The sequence below is a fragment of the Ammodytes marinus genome (genome assembly GCF_949987685.1).
Source record: "Ammodytes marinus genome assembly, chromosome: 11".
Taxonomy (NCBI): domain Eukaryota; kingdom Metazoa; phylum Chordata; class Actinopteri; order Uranoscopiformes; family Ammodytidae; genus Ammodytes; species Ammodytes marinus.
This window is the reverse complement of record NC_137215.1, coordinates 28,730,658-28,755,160: the sequence shown is the minus strand read 5'-3', so window position 1 is coordinate 28,755,160 and position 24,503 is coordinate 28,730,658. Positions and strand designations below refer to the sequence as shown.

Genomic DNA, 24,503 nt, shown 5'->3' with positions numbered 1-24,503 from the left:
GTTGGTTTTCAATCGAAAGCTTGACAGCCTAGCCAAACACCACATCAACTGGTTACACCAGGCCAAAGAGTGCAGGGCTTTAAAAGAAAGCCTAACAGAGGATGAAGTTGTCCTCCATGTGGATTTTTCTGAGAACTTCTCCTGCAAACTGCAACAGTGAGGTGCAAGCTTTTCATTTTGGAGAGAGTCGGAAGCAGGCTACAGTCCACGCTTGTGTTGCTTATACAGCAGCTGGCTCACAGTCTTATTCCACCATCTCAGCATCTCTTCGGCACGATGAGAGAGCAGTTTGGGCCCACTTGGAACCAGTGCTAAGGGATGTGACCAAAACTCCCACAATTTTGCATGTGATGAGTGATGGTCCGGTCACTCAGTACCAGAATAAAAAAAAATGTCTACTTGCTCAGCACCATCCCCTTCCTCTCAGGCTTCCAGCAGGTGACCTGGAACTTTTCTGAGAAGTCCCATGGGAAAGGCGCCCCTGATGGACTTGGTGGTGCTGTCAAGCGCACTGCTGACCTCGCTGTCCAAAGGGGAGCTGATGTCCAGACACCAGAGGACTTGTACAGCCTTTTAGAAGAGAGAAAGTCAGCAAGTCAAATCAAGTTATTCTGGGGGAGTGAGGAGAACATCAGGAGGTTTGATGAAGCTGTGCCAGATGCTGTTCTCCCTGTGAAGGGAACGTTGGGGATTCACCAAGTTATCTCCTTAGAACCATGGCAAATAATACACAGGGAGATTTCCTGCTTTTGCAGCAGATCGCACATCTGCAAGTGCCACAACACCACAACTGTCAACCTACAAGCAGCCAGTAAACAGACCAGTGTCCAAGATGACCATGATCTGATGAACGGGAAGTTCATCTTGGTCAAGTACGAAGGCCAGCCGTTTGTTGGACAGGTTCTTCGCGTCATTGGTAATGAGCTTGAGGTGAGCTGCATGCAGCAGTTGGGAATACAAAATGTGTCTATTTGGCCTCATCCTGCTGACAAAATATTTTATTACAAAACTGGTGTTCTCCAAGTGATCTCAGAACCAGAGCCTCTTAATTCAAGGCAAACCAAGCTAAGCCAAGCAGACTGGGATTGCTTTACTAAACACACCTGAAGTTAAATAGTAGCCCTCTACCTGTGTTGAACCAGAGCCTCTTAATTCAAGGAACACATGGCTAATCTAAACAGACCGGTATTGGGTTAGGGTTAGATGGTTAAATATTGTGTCATTTTTTTTTTATTGTTGCCAAAACACAACGTTTTTATTTTGTGTGTAGTTATATTTTACATTGCAGTTGCAATGCATTTAATGTCCTCATCTGGCGAGATTGTCAAAGATCTTCCAGAAGGAGGACGTTAATCTCCTCGCTGTGAAAGACCAGGTTAGATTATCCACTCTCCTTGTTATAACTTTTTTTAATCCAAACAAATTATTTGATATTTTAAGACTATTAAATTGTGCAGATGTCACTGCATACTAAATGTAATTTTGTTTTTCCTCAGGTACCAGTCACAATTGCCTCAATCCAAAGGATTAAGGAGGCAGGTCACAACCAACCTCCTGGCTCAGCCCTGGCCACACTCCACCATGACCTGAATGATCCCAGGGGGCTGGGAATGTTTAATGTCAGGGCTGAAGAGGAGAGAGAGAGGAGAGGGCAGCAGTCCTTTGACTGCAGTGACCAGCAATCATTTTGGGGTCGATATTGCACTCAGGTATTTAGGTTTTATATTTATTTATATTAGCTAATTGCAACCATTACATACATACAACTATTTTGTAACACAATTATCATAGGATAACAAGTTTTTTTTTTTAAAACAAACTAGGTGATGGAGCCATATCTGCAGCAACTTGTTGAACAGTTGAACGGGCGTTTCCAGGAACTCCACATACTTGGGGCATTCAGTGTGCTGAGCCCACAAGCAGCCAGGAAGCTGGATCAGAATGTGCCTGTGAGCCAACTGAAGACTCTTGCAAATAAGTTCCACCCAATGGATGAGCAGACACTGCTGTAAGAGTGGTCTTCATTCAGAGAACAACTAACTACTGGCATGCTGAAGGTGAAAGATTTTTTAAAGAGCTAGCTTTGTCCCTTATCAAATTTCATCTTATATTAATGTTCCTTGTCAACTGCTCTATCAAACTATGGGACATTAAGAACCAGATGGATGTAATGAAGGAGCTGACATCACAGTACAATGAGCTCAGTCAGCTCTACCCCTGTCTGAGCAAGCTTGCTGCAATTGGGCTCACTATTCCGCTCAGCAGTGTTAACTGTGAGCGAGATTTCGCAACGATGAACAGGGTAAGTAACACAACTCATTAATAATTTTAGCAAAGTAATTTCTACCTTTAGTCAAAATTTCAAAATCTAATGAACAAAAACAAATCTTCACTTTTGGTAGGTGAAAACTGACCTCAGGAACAGGCTGCAGGGAGAGCACTTGGGGGACTGCCTGAAAATATCCATAAATGGGCCGTCTGTGCACACCAAGAGGCCATGCAGCAATTCTTCCAAAAGCCTAGAAAGTGTAGCAACCAGCCATGCTCACTGTTCATTATTAAATAAGTGTATTGTAAATAATTAGTGTATTGTAAATAAAATTAGTTTATTGTTAATAATGTGTTTATTGAATCATTATCAACTTGGGATGGCTAAGCAAGTGTTTGATATGGAAATAACCAACACTCTAGCATCCCGTGAAAAATGTACAACAAAAATCCCTATCAGCTCTTACCACCGGGCCTAAAAAAAATTCTAGGGGAAACACTGTTTTTGTTTGGCTATGCCCAGCAAAGGTTGGCAATCTAGTGTGATCTGCCGTTATACTGGAGCAGTGGCGGCTGGTGAATTTTCTTTTAGGTGGGGCTGAAATTTTATAAACCAATACCATGTAGGTACCATGTCCCCCAGAAGATTTTTTTGGTGATTTTCACATACAAATTAAGCATTCTAGTGCATTCTGACAAAATAACAAAGACAAAATAGAACATTTCCTTACAAAGACAAATGGGGCAGGGGAACTAGGTTTTAACCTAATTTATTTGCCTTGTAGAATTCAGCAAGATTAAAAGTGCAAATAACAATTGAGAATTATACACAAGTTAACATTCTCTCTCTCTCTCTGGCGTTAATCGGTATCACACCCAGAAATACAAGCCTTCAAAGACTGAATAAGAGATAATACAAGTTGAAATTTAAATCATCAGCAAGTGCTGGGAAACAAGTGATTATGATCACTGATAAAATTAATACATAAACACAAATTGTGACCATATGTCTTGTGTGCGTCACATCACCATAGGTTTGCAGAGAACTATATACAATATGTACACTAAAAGCAGGATGCCAACATAGGTTTGCAGAGAACTATACAATATGCACACTAAAAGCATGATGCAAACTTAGGCAATAGGTGAGGTTATGAACGTGACAATCGCATAAACAACGTGATAATGGTAAGTCTAGCAGTAATAATATCATACATGCTCAAAGTTTAAAAAAGGACTGCATAATATTTTGAGTTGCACTACTCATAGACTGTAGAAGAGGGGGGGAAGCTGCTACTACAACTGCTAATAGGGATGCTAACGGAACATGAGCAGAGAGGTGTGTGTCTCCTGCTCTGACCGCAGCTGAGAGGGACTGGTGAGCGAGGACCGGGCCGCCGCCTATCAGTGCTCTGTGACGGGGAGGGGCCGGGGAGTCTCCCGCTGCTCGTTGAGAACAGTTAAAAGTGATACTTGCCTTGGCGAAAAAGTCCCAAATAACACCAGAAAAAAGCTAGATTTGTCGCTGTTTTGAAAAAAAAGTCGCCAGGGGGGTAGAAAAGTCACTAAATATAGCGACAAAATCACTAAGTTGGCAACACTGCACGCGACTCCGCGAGCAACCGGTAGTAGATCCGAATGTTGTTGTTTTTGTTGCCAGGTAACCAGTTACAGGGCGCCAATGCCTAGCGCCCCAAACCCTCCTTTAAAACTGAATGGTAATAGAAATTGATAGGGCCACTCTGAGTGAACGAGGGTTTGGGGCGCCGTGAACTGGCGCCCGTAGAAGTCAAATTAGTCAGTTTTGAGCTTGAATTTTGCCATGAAATATAAATTCAGTGTGCATTCTTAAGGAAAATTAAATAGTTTAGTTGCCTCAAATTAATAAAAAAATAATAATTATTATTATTATTTTTTTGGGATCGGAGGAGGGGGGCGGCGCCCCGGCGCCCTCTATGGGCCAGCCGCGCCTGTACTGGAGTGTGGAGGAGATTGTGCCTGGAAGACTGAGAGACACCATCTCTCCTCTGGAAATGTAAGTGGTCCTATTTAAAAAACAAATCTGTCCGTTTATGAGTTCAATGTGTGTAATGCGCTTTGATTTATCCCTCCTATAATAACCAACCGACTGAAACGAGATAATGCCGCTGGGTTAAGTAGTTAGCGTTAGCGTCCGCTAGCTTAACCGTTAGCTTTATGCTAACGGTTAGATCTGTGAGTCTGTCCATGACGCATTATTATGAAACCCACTGCACTTCTAGGCAAGATCCGCCCCCTTCACATTCGGGCGCTATGATTGGTCAGACGCTTCTACGCTATGATTGGCTAAGCGCGGCGGTTGATTCCAAAGCCCGCGAAGTATCATCAGCATCTCGAATCTCTTCTCCACATCCCGTCAATCAGCATCCTCCGATTTCTAAACCAAGCATATCCTATCCTTTCTCTTAACCTTTCTCAACATGTCACTGATTGAACAATCAAAACGGTAATGTAACAATTATGTATTTCCACTTTTATGTTTTTGTTAGTTTGTTATCAAAACAAAGGAGAAAGCCATCATAGTTAATGTAAGCATTAACGTTAACGGCTATAACTGGCCTAACCGTTAGCTCAGTTTATGTCATTAGAACTGTTAATGTTCATCATATAGCCTTGATAATGTAACAATTATGTATTTCCACTTTTATGTTTTTGTTAGTTTGTTAAAAAACAAAAGAGAAAGTCATCATAGTTAATGTAAGCATAACGTTAACGGCTATAACTGGCCTAACCGTTAGCTCAGTTTCTGTCATTAGAGCTGTTAATGTTCATCATATAGCCTACTTTTGTTTATACTTTTAACTTTCCCTTTCCCCATAGGCTAAGATGGAAATAATATTTCTAAAATATATAGACCAGAATCTTTATCCTCAGTTGTTAGCCTACTTTTTTAGAGGCTTCTTATTTTTACATCTTTCTCCTCAGATTTGCCTGCATCAACCCAAAATCAAACATATCCGACTTCCCTGCTTTGAAGGTCTAATTAACATTAATGATAAAAACAAATGTATTTTGTTTAAAAAAAATGAGTGTGATTTAAATTTGTCTAATCCTAAGCCTAATGTGATTATGTTGTGTTTCATAGGACTCTCTGCCAGATGCATATGATTATCATGTTTGTAAATATAGCGAATCAAACCAGACCCCTGATCATGTCAATTATAAGGCCATTATAAGGATGGCTCTCTGTACAGAAGAGGAAATCAAGACATGGCTTAAAAGGCAGCTCGTCACCTGGAGGGTGGACCGGACCTACCCAGGAAAGGGAAAAAAGGTTATTTTCAAGGTAACTTGACATTTGTGGTATAGTTTTAATTCATGTTGCACAAGATGAGTTCGCAGGAGAAGAAACCGATATGTTATACATGGGGATGCACTTTTTAATGCCTATACATTTTAATTGACTATAGTCTATTCGACTCGTCTAAACGCTCTGTAGGCTACCTAGAAAAAGCGCTAGGCCTATAAATCCAATCTATTATTATTAGTTGTATAGCCTACAGTGGTGTAGTAGACCTACGTGATACGCAGGTAGGCCTATGCGAAATGACACCTAACAATTTCGATAGTGATAGACCTCAACTGTCATATTTTCATTTACAAATTCAAGCTGTGCGCTGTGTCCCTGTGGAAGTCGCAACAAAATTATAATAGCAAAACGCCCTATAAATGAGTCCCAGTGTAAGGATCGGTGTGAAGTAGCAGCAGATAATACGTCCATAGTAGACTGTTGGGTAAAATAAAGGGCAATGTCCAACCAGAAAATACTGGCAGCGCCGAGACGCGCACGGTGCTGTTGGAGAGCACCAAAAGCGCAGGGAATTATTTTCTCCCGGTGAGGAAAAAGTTATATTCTCAGTTTGCATAACCTGTTTGAAGTTCATATTAACTTGTGTGAGCACTTCAAGATCGGATCATCAGTGCAGCTTATGTCATGGAAGAGAGACGATAAAAACAAACACAACGGAATCATCACAGTATACCCACTACAAAAAACTATACTACACCACTGGTGTTATAACCAATAGCCAAGCACATTTACATTCGTTTTATAGGCTCTAATGTGCGGCGCGCTGATTTTTATTAAGACTGCAGCTCATTATAGGATAGCGGCCCGTTTTGTCTGTTCAGAGAGGTATTTAAAAACATAGTTAAAATTGAGTGCTGTAGGGTACAGTTTTGCTTATGACTGGACCACCAAGTCCCGCTGTATGATGTTTTGAGATCGTCTCCACAGTGGAGACTTCACCGCTGCGCGCAAAGCGAGCGAAGCGCATGGGCTAAAACACGGCTGATGGGAAGAGAGAAAAAAAGTCCGATCAACGACAACGAGAGGGTTACTCAGTGATTACAGTTGCCTATGCTCTTCTGCAACGCTCATTAAATATGGTTATATATACATATGTATATCTCTATCAACTTTGTCTGTCTCTCTGTCGCTCTCCCTGACTTACAGTATAATAATGCTACACACATGCGTTCTCACTTCTCACACATTCAATACTAATAGAAGTCCAGTCGCGTCCACCCCAATGAACATTGCAGACAGTGAGAGACATGAATATTAATGAAAAAATAATCGCTGTCTTGTCCTAGGTGCCAGCACAACACCAAGCCACGCAAAACGGCAGCAGGCAGAAGAAGTAAACACACCAACTGTCCTGCAAAAATGAGTGTGACACTCCTTCGCACTCAAGTGAGCAGAGGCAGGCAGAGTTTGTAAGTAAGGCTTGGCCTATACTACTCCTTAATAGTACGTCTTCAAGTTTCTCGCTTTTGTCCTGTCTTACGCAGTAAAGAACTTTGCATTTTTGGTCTATGTCTCCTCAGGAGCAGGGACCCTCACGTGCCAACCTTCCCCACCATTGTGGACATCAGCAGTGAGCACAATCACAACCTGCATGTTGCCGATGCTCTGTGCCACCGTGATGTCGGGGATGAAGCCAGAGATAAACTTCTCAAGCTGTTTGAAGCAGGCCACTCCCCAACTTCAGCGTTGGACGTCTTAAAGTTTGATCTCCAGGTGGAACATGGGGAAGAGTATGTGTTTGCCACAGCAGACTGAGCACTCTGTCCTACTCTGGAGTACTGCTATAGGTAAGGATGTTTGATTTATTTCCAAGTAAATGCATGATATAAAATAAAATAATTATTTCTTAACTCATAAGAATCCATTGTGAAACGAGTGTAACACACTTTAAATGTCCCTTAATCTTCTTCATACAGCTTTACGTATGCTCGACCTTAATTCAATAGGTCTTGAAAATATCCTGACAAAGCCACATATGCTAGGGGAGAACGGGGTAATTTGTCACACGGGTAGGTTGTCACAATCGTTATATCTCGGAACCAGAAGGCACAGTCTGTTACATTTTGGTATGTAAATATCCACAACTGGGATCAGAGGTCACCTACAAAGTCTTCCTTGGAGTTAGACTGCTGCATTTGAGGTGAGAGGACTGTTAGTGTTTTTCATGTCAAATTGAAAATATTTAGCCTTTCTTCTAGGCTTTTACACAATGGGTTTATAACAAAACACTTGTTACCCTAAAAATGTGTGAAGGGTAAGCTATAGTTTAGATTGTTTTTAGCAAGCTAATTAGTTGTCAGATGGTTGTTGGCCTTGATGCTAGCAATAAATTCCAGTTGGGGTTGGTCGTCACATTTTTTGGGGGGTTGGTTGTCACATGTTATCCAAAGGGTGCAGCCAGGAAAGGAACCCAATAACAAAAGAAAATGTCAAGCTGTATCCTCACTGGCACCCCAGAGAAGGAGAGAATTGAGCAGGAAAGGCAGCTAGCATGCAAAAGAGAAAAAGGGCAACAAACTCAAAACGACCCAGTGCATCCCAAACTAGACCAGTTGCCAAGGCTACTGCACCCCAGTGCACTCCACCCCAGCTGGGGAAGAAGAAACAGAAGAGAAAGAGACAGGAGGAGGAATCTTCATCAGATGAAGAGGATAGTTTGTGTTTGTTTTGTATGGAAACGTTCTCCAGCACCCGTTCAGGGGAGGTAAGGGAGAAGTGTTGTATGTGCAACCAGTGGGCACACAATCTCTGTTTAGTTAGAGTGAGCAGACCCTACATTTGCCATCACTGTAACTCAGATAGTGAATGTGTGTGTCCTAGTTGAGTAGGCTATTATTGTTAGACCTATTTGTTTTGTTCTTTATGTTGTTACTAGTGGTGGGCCGATAACGGCGTTAACGGCTGCGTTAACGCCAAACTCTTATCGGGCGATAAAAAAAATATCGCCGTTAATCTCTTAATTCCACCTCCTGTTCGGCTCAGGGGAGATGCTGTTCGCCGTCGGGGTGAACCCCCTTCCGCACGTGAAGGCTCGCTTCACGTGCGGGAAAGCTATAGTGTGAGCGGCCACAGCTTGTATTTTGATCATATCTAACACTGGACTGCAGGCCTATATAAAAGTGTTGTACCTTTGCTTTCTTTGGGTTAAAAAAAACTCCATCAACTCAGTATCCGTCTAGTCCAAAAAAACTCTGTCAGCTGCTGCTGCAGACGGTGTGCAGACGTGCTCGGAGAATCGGCATCGGCGCATCAACAGTCATTCAATGCAGCGGCAGTAATCATACAACCGAACGGTGTAGAAAGTCCCGTCAGTTAAAAATAGTGATCCAGATTTTAAATCCATGTTAAAATCGGAAGGATATAAAGCTAGTTAGCTTAAAAAAAGTAGCAAACATGTCAACTGTGATGTGTTCAGGCCGGCTCAGTAATATGATTGATGTGTTCAAATGCAACACAAAAAAAAAGAAATTTGAGATTTTGGCGAAACTTGTTTTCCCAGCAATATAAAATAGATAGTAAAGATGGAATGGAATTATGACCTGTTTAATGTCCTATCTTGAGCTATGATCATATCAGCAATTAAAGTAATAATACAAGTTCTATTTCAACAAAATAATAGAAAATTATCAATTGTGATATCAATAAAGACTTGGATCGTTAAGGAGTCTTGAAAATGGTATCAATATCAATACAAATTAACTCTCCTGTCATCTGAGAGAAATTAAGATGATTTAATTTTTTTAACCGTTAGTATTTACCGGTTAAAAATATTATCGGTTGACTGGTTTACCATGGACATCCCTTATACTGTATAAATGTATATCATACATTGTATGTTTTTTTTTGTGTTATCCCAGTTAAGTTTATTATTAATTTTTTATCATTTAATATTACTTTTAATAGTTCCGGGACGTTGGAGCAATAACCTGGTGTTTTGACACTTCAGTGTGCACTGTGAATTTGAAGTAATGTTCAGTTTTTGAATAAAGATGCAGCATTTACAAATGTTTATTTTTTTTATCCGATTCATCGATTAATCGAAAAAATAATCGACCGATTAATCGATTATTGAAATAATCGTTAGTTGCAGCCCTAAACAATTCATCGTTACCTCTTATGGCCTACAGTTCAAAGTTCATGTTTAACTGAATAAACAGTTTGTAAACACAAGTACATCTTGTTGAACATTATTTATTTTCATCACCAATTATCATAGTAGAACAGCTTCCTCAAGCAGTTTGTGATGCATGTTGGAAACAGGAGATGAGCCCCTGGTCTGATGCGCCACCTGGCTTGAGAAACACGTTCTCAAAGACTTACTTTGAGTCATTATTTAGGGAGCACACACATATTATGAATGAATTCAAATGAGCCATTTTAATCTAGATTAATCTAGATTAATTTCAAAATTAATCTAGATTAATCTAGATTAAAAAAATTAATCTATGCCCACCTCTAATTATAAACCACTATGATTATACATTGCTAATTTTGTTAGGTATTAAGTATACAATTCAGTTACACATTTTTTGACCTTGGACAGATTCTACCACCAGATCTTTAGCCAGGAATATGGCAGCGCTGACGGTGTAGAGATGGCAGTGGCTCTAGAGAGGCAGATAGAGCTGTACAACACAGAGTGCAGGGACCAATGTGCTAAAGTTTCCTACAGTGGCAAGCGGCTTTTGATAGCTATCTGCTCCCCCTTAATGAAAAGGGTCCACAGCCAAATGAAGCACAGTGGGCTCATGTGCTTCATGGACGCTTCGGGGAATATGGATCGGCACCATTGTCGGGTGTTCCTCCTCTTAACGCACAGCTGTGCTGGTGGCCTACCACTTGGAATTATTATCACTCAGTCGGAGGAAGAGCAGGTAATTTTTGAGGGCCTCACTCTCTTGAAGAGCCTCCTTTCGGAGGAAGCCTTTTCAGGGAGGGGAGAGTCCGGGCCAATGCTGTTCTTAACTGATGACAGCCGGGCAGAGAGAGCGGCTCTGAACCGAGCATACCCAAATTCAAAACTCCTCCTCTGCTCCTTTCATCTGCTGCAAGCAGCTTGGAGATGGCTGTGGTGCAAGGAAAATGACATAAACATGGCAGACAGGGCATCTCTGTTCTCAACCGTAAAAGACCTCATGTATGCCAGAGAGGAAGGTGTTATGCTGATCAAATACGAACAGGCTGCAGAGAGCACACTTGTAAACAGGTTGGTGAATTTTGTGACATTTTATCACAGCAGACCAGTTCAAGTTTGTCATGGAAGTTACTAAAATGATAGGTCTTACTGTTCAATATAATTAATTTACTGGATTTTATTCTAAAGGTACAGCAAATTCAAGGCATACCTCGAGAGACTTTACAGCCGTAGGGAGTGTTGGGCTCTCTGCTACAGGGAAACCCTGCCTGTAAGAGGAAACAACACAAATAATTTCACTGAGGCTGCGATGAGGATCCTCAAGGATAAGATCCTGCATCGCACGAAGGCCTATAATATTCCCCAATTATTTGATTTTCTAACAACCCGCCTCAGTGCCTACTACAAGGCAAGAATTACCAATGCTGCCATTGGTAATTTCGAAGGGCTGCAGAAGTCAAGGTTTCTGGCAAAGACCATTAATGGACCTGAGGACATCCATAAGGTGAAACTTTATTCTGTTCTAATTCTACTTTTACGAAGCAGCACCATAGTAAATGTAAATATGTTACCATTACAAGGTTGGAGATTGAAATAAATGTTTTGGTGAACAAATATAAATGTTTGGTCCTCTCTGTTAATTCCTCGTTGCTGTTTTTTTTTTCACATAGATTGACCCCACCCACTTTGAGGTGAAAAGCTCCTCAGTTCCAGGCAAAGTATATGTGGTGGACATTAATATGGAGATGTGCAGCTGCCCAATGGGTAGCGGTGGTGGGCCCTGCAAACACCAGGCTGCTGTCCTCCTCCATCACAAAGCCCCCAGCAGTAACTTTCTACCACAGACAGCAGAGACGAGGGCAAAGCTATTGTACATAGCAACTGGTAGTAAGTCAAATACAGTACCCCCCCCCCCCCTCATTACCAACACATGGCACACACCAATACATTGATTCAATAGGGGCCTAAAATATGCTGGAATATACACACTATTACATTGCTATAGTCTATGTCACTGCAGTTTAGACACAGTGTACTTGATTGGTTTTGTGACATAATTTGTTTTTTATGACTTTGCTTAATTTTTAGAGGAAAATGTACCTCTTCAGTTTTTGAGGGCTTTGACAGAAGAGGCAGGGCCATCAATAGATGCTGGAGCAGAGCCGAACACCTGGCAAGAAGAGACAGGTGTGGTGATGGTGGCTCATGAAGTTCAGCAGGCTGCATCAGAGGAAGGTATTCAGTCAGAATGCTCTATTTCAACTTTATATTGGGCTTCACATTTCGATTGTCTTTTTAGAATAATTTTTGTGATTCAAAATTCAAAATATATTGTCATATGTACAGTAAAGCAGGAAGGTCCACTGTTATAATTGTACTCTGTTCATTATCCTGTCTTTGAGTCTTTAAAACTAACAAAATCTATAACAACTATATGCAACACTATTTCACCCCATTAGGTCTCCATGTGAAACACTTAATTCATTGTCAGTAATATATTGTTCTGTCACAAAACCTCTACCACCTGCCAAGCTGACTGGGGTGGTTGTACACCTTGTATATTTTTATATATTTTGTCTATCACAACAGTTCTCGTCAAGCGCTGTCTTTTAGTGACAGTGATAAGAAGAACTTATAACTCTTATCAATGCATTGTTGTTACCTAAATTATTATTGGTATTGTTTTCCAGTGTCCCACAAAGCTGTTGCAGCAGAATTTGCTGAAATGGTGGGGGAGCTGTCGGCCATGGTCAACAGCGACGCATCTTTCACAGCATCGGCTGCAGCTGCAATAAAAGCCTTCAGAAAAATGAAAGACAATCCTGCAAAAATCCAGTCGGCATTGCATATGTTGGGCCGTTACACAAACACCAGCTTGGCCTCTATACGGTCAAAAGCTATTCGTAGAGCAGCCAGGCATGCTGGCCCTGCTATTCATGCCCAGCCAACAGCAGTGGCGAGACGAAGGGTACCCTTGGGCGGAAGACGTCGCCTTGCTGCTGGATGTCCTACCAAGGTCACAAAAAGAACAGATCATGTTTACAGCCAGCCATCCCAGAAGATCCGGACACCAGCTCCACATAATCTGGCACACTTGGTGTCGGAGCACAAACGCCACCCAAAATGACATGTCTCACCTTGTTTTGTCTTGTAACTGCATTGCATTTACATTATTTAATTGTATTCTATTGTAGCCTAGCGGTCAGTTTGACCCATAGATAGTATAATCGTTTGTATCGATATATAGATAGTATAATAGTTTGACCCCAGAGGTACAGTCAAAAAGGATGTCCACAAGGGCTTCTTTGCAGGTCCTCGTATGGATCATGATGCTCAGGTAGATGGGCAATAGTGTCTCCTGGTCTTGGCTGTGCCTGCACATTTGTTGGAAATCTCCCTCTGGCTTTGCAAACTGTTGTACGTGAGAGGGTGAGGGGCTGGTTGAGGCAAAAACACTAATTGGTTACCCTGCACATTGGTGCTACAGGGGATTCTCCATGTACACCTCAATATAGGAGACAAGTGCAGTGAATGCAATGCCATGGTTAACATTGTCTGTTATATTGGTGTGCTTTCTTGGATCTCACTCTATTGTACAGATACTGAGTTTGGTACTTGGCCTCTTGGGCAAAGAGGTCTACAAAGTTTGTCAAGTAGGGGTTTGTCCCACAATCAAAATTAGACATTTTAGTATATAATTTCCTGAAACGGAACACATTTGTTCCAGGTTATTGGCCAGGCATTCTGATCTTTCTTGCTCATTAGGATCCACCACTTTGAATAGTTTGGCCATGGTCCCTCAATGCACTATGCTACTTGAGGACAATGTACTAGTTCTACCACTCCACCATACGCTGAACCCACCAGAAATGTTTCTCAAATGTCACTATAGTCACATGGGAGAGCAGAGGTAACTGCATCAGGCAAGTCCAAGAAGGTCACAGGTGCATGGGAACTTCACTGGGCCGCACTACCAGGATCGATGTAGTTCTTGTCAAAATGTTAGGTTAGTTAGTTAGTTAAATAGTTAGGTACTGCTAAACAGTTACATTTTTACTACATTTATTAGTATATTTAATTTAAAAAAAGAAAATATAGATGTAATAAATAATTTTTTGCTGTTTTTTGTACTTGTAAATGTTCTTTTTTTTGTATAATTCTTTTTATTTTGTTTTTTTGTAACAATAATCAAACAACACCAGACAATACATACAAACTAAGAAAAGACAGAAAAAAATAAGAAAAAGGACAAATGTGTATGTTGTTCATTATTGCATGATCACACACACACACGCGCGCGCGCACGTAACATTTAAAGACACACAAAAAGAAAAATCCATGTCCTGTGATCTCCACCGTAGTTCCCCCCTCCCTTCTCAGCAATGCTACAAGCTTTATTTCTCATAGTGCCTCATAGATGTGTTTCCATACTTCATTAAATTGATTTGTTTTGTTGTTGTCTTCGGATAATGTATTTTCTATGGTCAGATAATATTTCATAAGTTCTATCCATCAATTAAAATCCAGAATGAAGAGCTCAATTGGAGTACTTGGAGTACAAGGGGAATTAATCAATTGTCAGATCTAATTTCGCACAATAGGGTTCAACCATTCACAGAGCTTCAGAATAAATTCAAACTGTCAAACCAAGAATCGTTTAGATATTTACAGTTAAAAAACTGGATAATGGAAAACTTTAATTTACAATATGATTTGGTTCAAGGACCATTTGAGGAGGTTATGTTAAAAAAAAGGAAAGAAGAAACAGTTAATTGGTAGCATATATAATATTCTTTTGAAGGAAGAATCTAAACACTACTCAATGCATAAGCTCTATGAACAATGAAATAAAGATCTCCAATTCAAAGAAGCCAATATAAAATGGAAGAAATGCTTGTATCTTACAAATAAAATTACCACAAATGAAAATCTCAGGTTAATACAATATAAACTCATGACAAGAATATATTATACTAGAGATAAATTACATAAGTTTTATGCTGACTCCTCTGACCAGTGTGTGAAGTGTGGCTCTCAAGACTCCCTCATACACGCCTTTTGGCATTGTATGAAAGTGAACAAAGGTTGGAATGAAATCCAAGAATGGATATCAACCATTTGTAAAACAAAAATGCAGTTCTCAGCTCAGCTGTGCATTTTTCAGAACCCCGAGGGTGTAAGGTACCTTACGGGATGGCAAATTATGTTTTCTTCCCTTGTTTACAAGAAACTAATTTTAAAATACTGGAAAGGCTCCTACTTTTAAATGTTCTTGAATGTTAAAAATAACTATTTTACTGAATTCCTTGAGTCAGAATTATATGGAAAAATGTGTTAATTTGCCTCTGTATGTTTTTTTCTTCAAACGTTATGCTTTCGAAATTGGTAAATGTGTAATAAAATGTTAAAAATAAACCACAATAGCCATTATTTCAGCCTGTTACCTGGCAGAATCTTAAAATAGACACTTCAAGGATTAGAAAAAAACAGCCACCCTATGCGCATGGACGTGGACCTATTCTTCCATCTAGAGACTAATAGGAGCATACATGACAAGCATGCTCTTCCTTTGCTTCGTCCTGCCTGGCTAGCGTATGACCAATCGTGCGTGTAGCGCAAGAAGCGCCTGACCAATCATAGCGCCCGAATGTGAAGGGGGCGGGTCTTGCCTAGAAGTGCAGTGGGTTCCATAATAACGCGTCCATGACAGCCCCTGTGTGAAAAACAGACGGGGAAACTGTATGGTGTGTTGGAAACTGAATAGTATTTGTTTGTTGTTGACAGTGTGTAGTTATGCAAGCAGTCGTGGTACATGCAGCAGTAGGCCTATTACATCTCCAGTGTAATGTACAATATAATAGACAGGAATAGCCTACTGTAAGTTCCCTCTGCTGCTGTTTGTTTCCTGTCCATTATATTTCAAAAAGCACACAGTATCACTCAGAACTCGTTGCTTCTTGAGCAAGGGCTATACTGAACTTATTAGTAGCCTATCTTTTTAATAATGGAAGAAAAAATATATTTTCATTAGTTTGTAGCTTTGCCATAACTACAGATCTATGATGTATATTTCAGCTAGGCTACATGATATAACATTGAATGTGTCATGTTTTACAGATATGAGTGACCTGACGGACCACACTATCTGTTCCATCAGAGGAGACTGTTCACTGGGTGGGACAGGTGGTCTTCTTCAGGGCCCACCAGCAACAACTGGACAGTTACATACAAGTTATGGCTTTGCTTCTGTTTGATATGTACACTTTATATTTCCATTTCACTGGCTATGAATAAACTGCTTTATTTTTAAGTATGATTTTGGTCTTTTAAAATGTAATGATACTGTTTTATAAGAAATCTTCAGAGAGATAAAGGGTTGAATTAAAAAACGTATAAGTCAATGCATGTAATTAGTAGTAGTAAAAATAGTAATTATGCTTACAGTTGTGGGTCTTCTCCTGCTCCGTTACGGTTACACTTGCCATTGTTGATCCGACGCTGCGAAATGCATTCTGGGATATCTAACGGCCGAAGTCCGCACAAGTCACCACCGATGCATCCTCGATAGAATGGCCAGATGAAGAACACATCAGGAACACTTCCGGGTACTTGACTTGATGCGAACTTTGAATTGGAACAGTACTTGGGCTACGGTTGATGACGTTTTACGAGAACGCAAGTACACAAGTACAGAAAAGAACGCGAATTGAGAAACGGCGTGAGAGAGAGCGAACGAGCGGTGTCGGACAGATTACAGGCGTGTGCAAGTCCTGGTAAAGTGACCAGGCGCTATAATAGCTCTTGTAGTTACATTAAATACAAGCTGCAACGTAGCCTACTCTTTTCTGTCCCGCACCTTCCAATAAACATGTAGATTAAAGGTGTTGTCTCACTTGGCTTCCTCAAAAAAAATACCCACGCCACGCCACTGAAAATCAGAACTCTAACGCCAACCCTACTGGAAAATGTTATATTCTTTCTTGCTGTGAATTGTGTAGGGCATCATGTTATTAAGTAATAGTATGTGAAGAATGAACAAAACTGAATAAGAAATACTTTTTATTTGATTTTCATACAAGTGACTCAAACCCAGCACAATTGTATCCATTCCTTGGCTAGCAAATTACTGCATTTCTAGATATGCAGAATCTGAAGTTATTCTTAATATGATTCATTTTGAATATCACCCCCCTTCATGGGGCAAAAGCTTTTGACACATGCAAACTTTTATTTGTTGCTCATGTTTAAAAGTGAACAGCCGGCACAAAGAACACACTCGCCAAGTTCTAACAAACTTCCTTTTTTGGGCCTGTGTCAAAACCATCACTGAGCTTGTACAATTTATCAACATGAGTCATGACTCAGAGATAATCCTGTGACTCGGTCTCTTCTGTTTTTAAAGGCTCCACATTTCCCCTGGTGATGAACTTGATGCATTGGCGGTAGCAGAGAACCAGTCGTGTTTGGCACAGCTTGAAAGCCATGGTCATGATGGCCATGCCAACAATAATGAAAAGTGATGTAAGCATAAAAAATTTGGGATGACTGGGTACAATGTCACCAAAACCGATTGTAGTGAGCGTTATAAAGCAAAAGTAGTATGGGTCAAAGCCCTTGAATTCAGTTTCCCACAACGGCAGAATTAAACCACCAAAGAGAATGTAGGCAAACACAATGAAAAGAATCAGTACAAAGGGTACATCCAGCATTTCCATTCCATCCCCTAAACCTGTGAAGTCCCATATAGCATATCCTTTTGGTGGTGGTGGCAGCCGGGCTAGCTCTGGGCAGGACAGGGTCCTGAGCACTGGACCCTTTCTTAGTAAATTCTCCCTGGCGAGAATCTTCTCGAATATCTCTTTGTTGTTCTGGAGCTGGATAGACTTGTGCCGTACATCAGCCTGGCTGTGCAGCACTTGGCGAATGTCGAGGGGTTCACGAACCACAATGTCATGGCTGAAAACAAAGGTATTGTCCTCCAGAACACGGTGGTTTGAGTCCCCTAATCTCTTCCTAGCCTTCCAAGGGGACCAGGTCCGGGACCGGGAGCAGAGGACTTTGCAAAAGGTATGAATGCGAATGTAGGCTCTGGTCATCAGCATAGCCATGAAGTCTCCTACATCCAGGATGACCAGAAGCGTGAGAGGAATGCCCAACATGGCATACAAGACACAGACCACCTTACCAGACAGGGTAACTGGATAGATCTCCCCATACCCTGCAACAACAATGGAGAGAGTGGACACTTTAGTACTGGAAACCGATTCTGGGAAACAGACCAAGAGTTCCTAAAGTAGTACTTAATTCACCATGCCATTACAATTAAATATGTAAAGTATTTAGGTATGATAATGAAAGTGTATAGGGTAACATTTTTAACTTACATTCAAGGTGCTACGAGGAACTTTTAAATATTTCTGGAACAGCCTAATTTTTCCTCTGATCATCATACATTACATGTAACAGTAAAGGAGACCATCATTGCACAGAAAGCTATTTTTATATTGTTCTTCTTAATGCCTTTGTCATTTGTACGCTCACCCAGGAACATCATCTGCTGTCGTAAAAACAGTACCACTTTTGTCCAAAGGCGGTGCGAGAATTTATACAAACTGAAAGTTTCTCCGAGCAGCTTTAAAACAATTTTCTGTACTACAATTTTTTAATGCTTTAATAAATGTGCAAATAAGGCAATATCTAACTAATTATGTGTACATTTGGATCTCTTTGTTGGTTAAGGCCAGAGTTAAAATCATTAATTTATTCTTACATCATATTAGTGTCCAAAGTTTAAATTGAACAGATTTTGGATACATACATTGTTCATCTTATAAATCAGAAAACACTATGTGCCGGTCTTAAAAATGCAATTTTGGCACGTTTTTAAGAAAATGTCTCATAAATCAGACAATTAACAACATATCAACAAATCATTCTGTAATAATCTTCAGAATAGTGCTATGAATGATTATGTAAAGTTTAGTTGACACACAAATAAACACAAGTAAATGGCTATGCATGCACAATTGCCGACACCAGCGGATGTACTGTATATTCTTTGCAGCTACGCCTTAACCTCTCTTTATGGCGGTTCTGAAATAAATGAATGAAGTTCCCAACCAACAAGACACCACAGAATGTTCCTCTGAACTCTAACATCCTCTTAAAAGCTTTCTGTGGTCAGTAGAAATCATTGTCCTCTGACACTGACTTGTGTGCTTCCTGTTGCTGCCAAGCCATTAGTCATTAGCTGGTTGTCTTGAACCACTTGTCTGTATGAATCTGAAAGTAGCAAACGTGCTAATGTATCATCACAAGGTTCTTACAAATTCAATTATGTTAAAAAAAAAAAAAACAGCTCCACATAGAAGTAAATAGATGAATTATTTAAAACATGATGGAAGATAATAAAAAATTATCCACAACTAATAATAATAATAATAAAAAAAGAAATGGAAATGTTTTGAAACTACTGGACATATGTATAGCTGGTGAGTTTGAGGTCTGAAGGTTATACAAGACAGATACTCTACAGCCATGCACTGGATGTGGTCTACTGGTGTGCAGTGACGTGCAGTCAGGGTAGGCAAGGTACGCAGTGCCTACCCTGGCGCCGTGTGCAAAAATGTTTAAATAAAATAAAATGAATGTTTTATTATTAATTAATAATTATTTATGCTTATTTTGACGTAAATGTGGTATGCTAGAAGCCTTTACGTTACATATCATTCACGGACCAATTAAAATCGAGATATTACTGGACATTTACGCAGCTTAGGCCAATGTCATTACGCCGGCTACGCTCATTCACGTAGTTACCCCCGCGGATTTTAAAGTCAACATTGCAGCTGCCGTGTCCGCAGATATTTCAGACTGGAGGAATTTTAACAAATGGGATTATAATTTAAAAAGGAACCGAATGAATAGCAAGAGAAAAGCCTGCGCCAGCCTTGGACGGTGTGCAGCAGCAACAGGGACATACAATGTTCGAGCATTTCAAACGGACAGGTAGCCTACATGAACGGAAATGTGCTGTCAGTCAGACTGGATTACTATCGTCTTGCTTCTTTCTACAGCCAGGGAGTCAGATTGGTGAGTCAGATACTTTTTTGGGGTTTATTTAATAATAAGGTTGGATGAATTGATACCGAGTGCAATCCATTCTGCATTTTATATTCAATTGAGCAGTTGTGTTTTCATTGTTACTGACGGACAAACCTAAGCTGTGCAATGTGGATAAATGGTTACATTCTGATGCAGGACAGGTCCATGGGACATATGCTACTGGTACTTTATCTATTAAAATAAAGTTTATGGAGTGGAGTTGCCATCCGTTATGCTGTAGTCCTAAAGAATGGTGAGTACTGTCTTTTATTTTGAAGCTGAATAGAAGTAGTAGCTTGAATCGGCGACGGTTTGACTCGTTCCCCTATGTTTTTTCGGCCCTTGGTGTGAGGGAAGGGTCCGTTAAGTCGATGGATGCGATGTTTAATCATTTAGACCAGGGGTGTCCAAACTTTTTTCACTGAGGGCCACATACAGAAAAATCTACGAAGGGCCGGGCCACTTTGCAAAAATAACACATTTATCAGGACATGTAGCTGCTCTGATGTTTAGTTTCATAGTGTCTTCGTAAATTGTAATCCTTCTTCACGGCAACACTTTCCTTGCAAATTAAACAGACACATTTCCCCTCAGAGCCGGCCCAAGCCTTCATGGGGCCCTAAGCAGAATTTGATTAGGGGGGGCCCCTCTCCAATGTTAGGGCTGACCAAATCATTGACTATTGTTAAATGCCATTCAGACACCCAGTGTTTCTGGCTATTGCCTCCAATGTCCAGCTGGGGAAAATAGTAGCCAGCCGAGATCCCGACCGTCCTAGGGGGGTCCGGGGGTATGCCCCCCCATGAGATTTTTTTTTAACTTTTTAAAGTGAAATGCATGAATCTGGTGCACTTTGAGAGGAAAATTAAGAGGCTTATTCTGAAGAATTTAGTATGAAAAAATAATTTGGAGACACTGTGTCAGATGAATTAGAAGATACTGAAGGACACATGGATTTTCAAAAAAAAATAAAAATATTTTTTTATTTTATATTTTTAAAATCGGCCGCGTGCCAAATAAAAGCGGGCCACGGGCCGCAGTTGGCCCGCGGGCCGTAGTTTGGACACCCCTGATTTAGACCAAACTACAGTAGGCTACGGGCAAACCTGCAGTCACCGTCGTGACATTTCATATACGTCCCGTCTGTGTGTGTGAGGGAGAAAGAGGGAGGAATTTATTTGAAATCGGCCGTGCGTGCCTGTTTGTTGTTTATTGTTTTTGATTTAACAATATATAGGTTTAGAGAAATCTGGCTTTCAGAACTCAGTGCCTACCCACTCACTGACCTCACCGCACGTCACTGCTGGTGTGTGGTCTGTTGATGGTTTCTTGACACTGACAATCAAATGGTGGGCATACTAGAACAGGTGAACAAAGCAATTGCACATGCCAATTGTTCTGAAGAGGGTGTGGGCCTGTCAGTCCTCAGATATTCCAACCATCCAAACAGCTGCCCTCTGCAAATATAGAACCTAATTCCTTGGGTTCAAATGATTAGAAACTGAAATAACTTCTGTTATGCAGAAGAGATTTATCCTATTAAACCTACAGTCTGCATTTCCAAACCAATGTGCATCCACCTTGGTCATGTTATTTTCCCATTGCAGGGCTGCTGCTCTTAGAAAAAAGGAATCCATTGTTTATTAGTTTCAAGTTCCAACTGCTGTCAAATGGACAGTATTATTATGAGCAAACCATGACATATGGATTACTGTTACACGTTAACTAGACCACAGTCATATGTGGCAAGCACTTTAATGGATGGCATCATCAATACAGGAACCTCAGCACATACATAGTCATTAGTATAGTGATCTCTCAATGTCATAAAACATTGTTTCTAATGGCCTCACAAGTGATGCCAGAGTTCATTATATTCTGTCACACAAATCTTTCATGACGTCAAGTTGGCGGTTTGCAACTCTCCTTATAATAAAAGTGGATGTCAAAACAGTGCTTAAGGCATTTATATTAACCGTAAGAGCAGTGTGGCGCTCACCTATTATTACTGACAATAACATATTGTCAAGACAATCATTATACCTTGAGAATGAATCCCAATGACAGTGCTCATCCCCTGACTCTTCCCTCGACGCTATGGGCCAAGGTTTCCATTCATACAGTCAAATATCTCTAGTTTTACTCCAGGGATTGGCATAACATTTGGGAAGGCAGCAATAGTTGTTTGTATCTGGACAACTTTGATAAACTCCAGCTTTTCCTGGACCACCACCTACAGGTTGACACCTTTGGTTCAAGGCGCACAACGCTTTACAAAATGTGGACTGTTGGAGATTATTCAGGGGCAATACATAGTTCTTTAAAGGTGTTCAATAAAACTCTGAACCTGGCTAATCCATTCAGTAACTAGGCCTACCTGTTTTGACAATTTTAAGTGACTACAGCATAAAGCATGTTGTGCTTTGACAGGTCAAATGGCTTGAATCAGGACTTTTTGAGAGCAATTGTACTATATGCATGACCATGATAACAAATATTAATCTAATTAATCACAGGGTTAGCTGTGGATTAATCATGACTAATCACCACTCAAAATATGCCCGAAAAATTCTCATTTTCTTTATAGTATATTGTTGTAGGAACGGAAAAGATGAATGATAGAGGGTGGATATATACATTTAAAATGTCTTTTAATCATGGCAAATCGAAATGATGGTGTTAATATTGAAAAAGAAAAGAAAACATACCACACCATTATTCAATGTGATGTGGCTGTCTCTGCTATGCCTTTGAGCAAATATATAGAATGGCATTTATTTGGTGTTCTACACCAGAATCAATGGATACATCTGTGTGTTTTCACATGCGTGCAAACTGTATTTCATTAAATTCAACCATTTCTGCTCAAGTTTTGCATTTGTGCATACAACTTGATTGCAGTTGTGTGTTGGGGGAAGGGGCTAGGATGCATACCTGAGGCTATTTTTACAACCATGTTTACATATCAACTGCTCCCAGTCCAGGCATTCTCCTTTCCCTAGAATATGTAAGATAATAGACCATATGACAATAAGCAAGACAAAGTCAAGTAATTAATGTTTGAGTTCACCAGATGAATTTGTCTTTGGCAACTTGGCAAGAAGATTATTTTTATTTTCCTGACCTGACAAACATGCAAAAGACCAATAAAAGACCCCACACACAGATTTTTACACAAGTGCTATGTGTCAGTATATGATTCTGCTGTATCTTGTCAACCTTCTCCAGTCAAGAGAGACATACTCAAATCAATTTCACATCCCATCAACTCGCACTAGCAATGCTTATCCTGTGAACTTACCAACCGTTGTGAATACAGTGCAGCAGAAAAACATGGAGCCAAAAAAATCCCATCTTTTAGGTTTCTGGAGCCATATGGACTTGAACCCAGTTTGTATGTGATTCTCCACTTGTGTCACTATGGCCTGGTGTGTGAAGGCTTTATCTGAAAGCAAGGAGAAAATGTTAGTAGTACTAGGCTACAGTGCAAATCAATTAGGGCTCAGAGCAATGACAATGAACATATAGTGAGTGTCCTACCTATGTCTAAATAGTATTGAAACGGTAACAATAAAAAGTCCATAAATGTCGAAATAAATTAGTTTTATTACTCGGTGGTATCAGATAAGTAGTACTACAACATGATATTTGAGGAGGGGCCACTTACCGGTGAGGTTCTGGACAGTCCTGACAATCTGACCCAGGAACTGCTGGTACTCTGTTGGCTCGGTGGTGTTGGTCTCTCCTCCTTCAAGGTATTTGAACATGAGCCCACCCAGCGCTGCGTACGCCACCAGAGACAGACACAGCAAGAGGTGAGGGAAGAGCCTCAGGAAACGTTTGGTACATTTTCTAAACTGGGCTTTAGGGATGATTCCTTTCTTCTTCACGACCACTGACATCTTCTCCTGCTTGTTCTTCTCTTTTCCAGCAGCAGCAGCTCCTATACTGGCCCTGTGGGGAGCAGCTGTGTCTCTGTCCACGTGACTCTCTAGTCCAGAGACTCCTCAAGCAATAAACAAACCACACACCATCCATCTCTGCATTACAAGCAGTGGGATGACGCCCCCGGGGGAGAACCCTTAAATTGACTTCCGAGTCTATTACTTCCTTTCTCTGAACGCCCTGAGTCCTGACAAAATGTTATCATCATGCTCGGACAGTCTTTACAAACGTTGTATCCCTGCAAAAGTGGTGTATATAAAAAAAATACTGAATTGAAATAAAGCTGTTGCCATTAGAATGAATCCATCATATTGAGAATAAAGGATTTAAAATAGATACACATATAATAAATATAGATCTATATATATATATAATCAATCTATCTATCTATCGCAGCTACTCAATCTGTTCATCTTCATCAGCTCCAGCAGGGGTCCCCAAACTTCCCTTCCATACTGGAATGACATAATTGTGTATACTGAAAAATGCACAATACAATTAGTGGATTAACGTGCCATTATGCTCTATGGCAATATAGAACTACTGAGTAGGCCCACTAGATTATGATCAAATCAAAAGGGAAGAGGAACAGATCTAATGGACTGAAGAATGTCCGTGTAGAATGAGAGCAGACTTTGTCAACGAGCACAGTGTTTGCTTTTTTCTCTTTATTTGTCACCCGTCCTTTTATACGTTTTCCTT

The 24,503-nt window shown here is 40.5% G+C and overlaps 1 protein-coding gene across 1 annotated transcript; it reads right to left on the bottom strand.

Annotated features, from left to right (window-relative positions):
- Positions 1-17,113: 17,113 nt before the first annotated feature.
- On the bottom strand, positions 17,114-23,758 carry kcnk18 (potassium channel, subfamily K, member 18; the record flags this gene model as incomplete). The annotated part of the gene is made up of 3 exons (XM_080037277.1): positions 17,114-17,970; positions 23,158-23,301; positions 23,524-23,758. The coding sequence occupies 3 exons, from the start codon at positions 23,756-23,758 to the stop codon at positions 17,114-17,116; spliced, it is 1,236 nt and encodes a 411-aa protein (XP_079893403.1).
- Between the last annotated feature and the right edge of the window lie 745 nt (positions 23,759-24,503).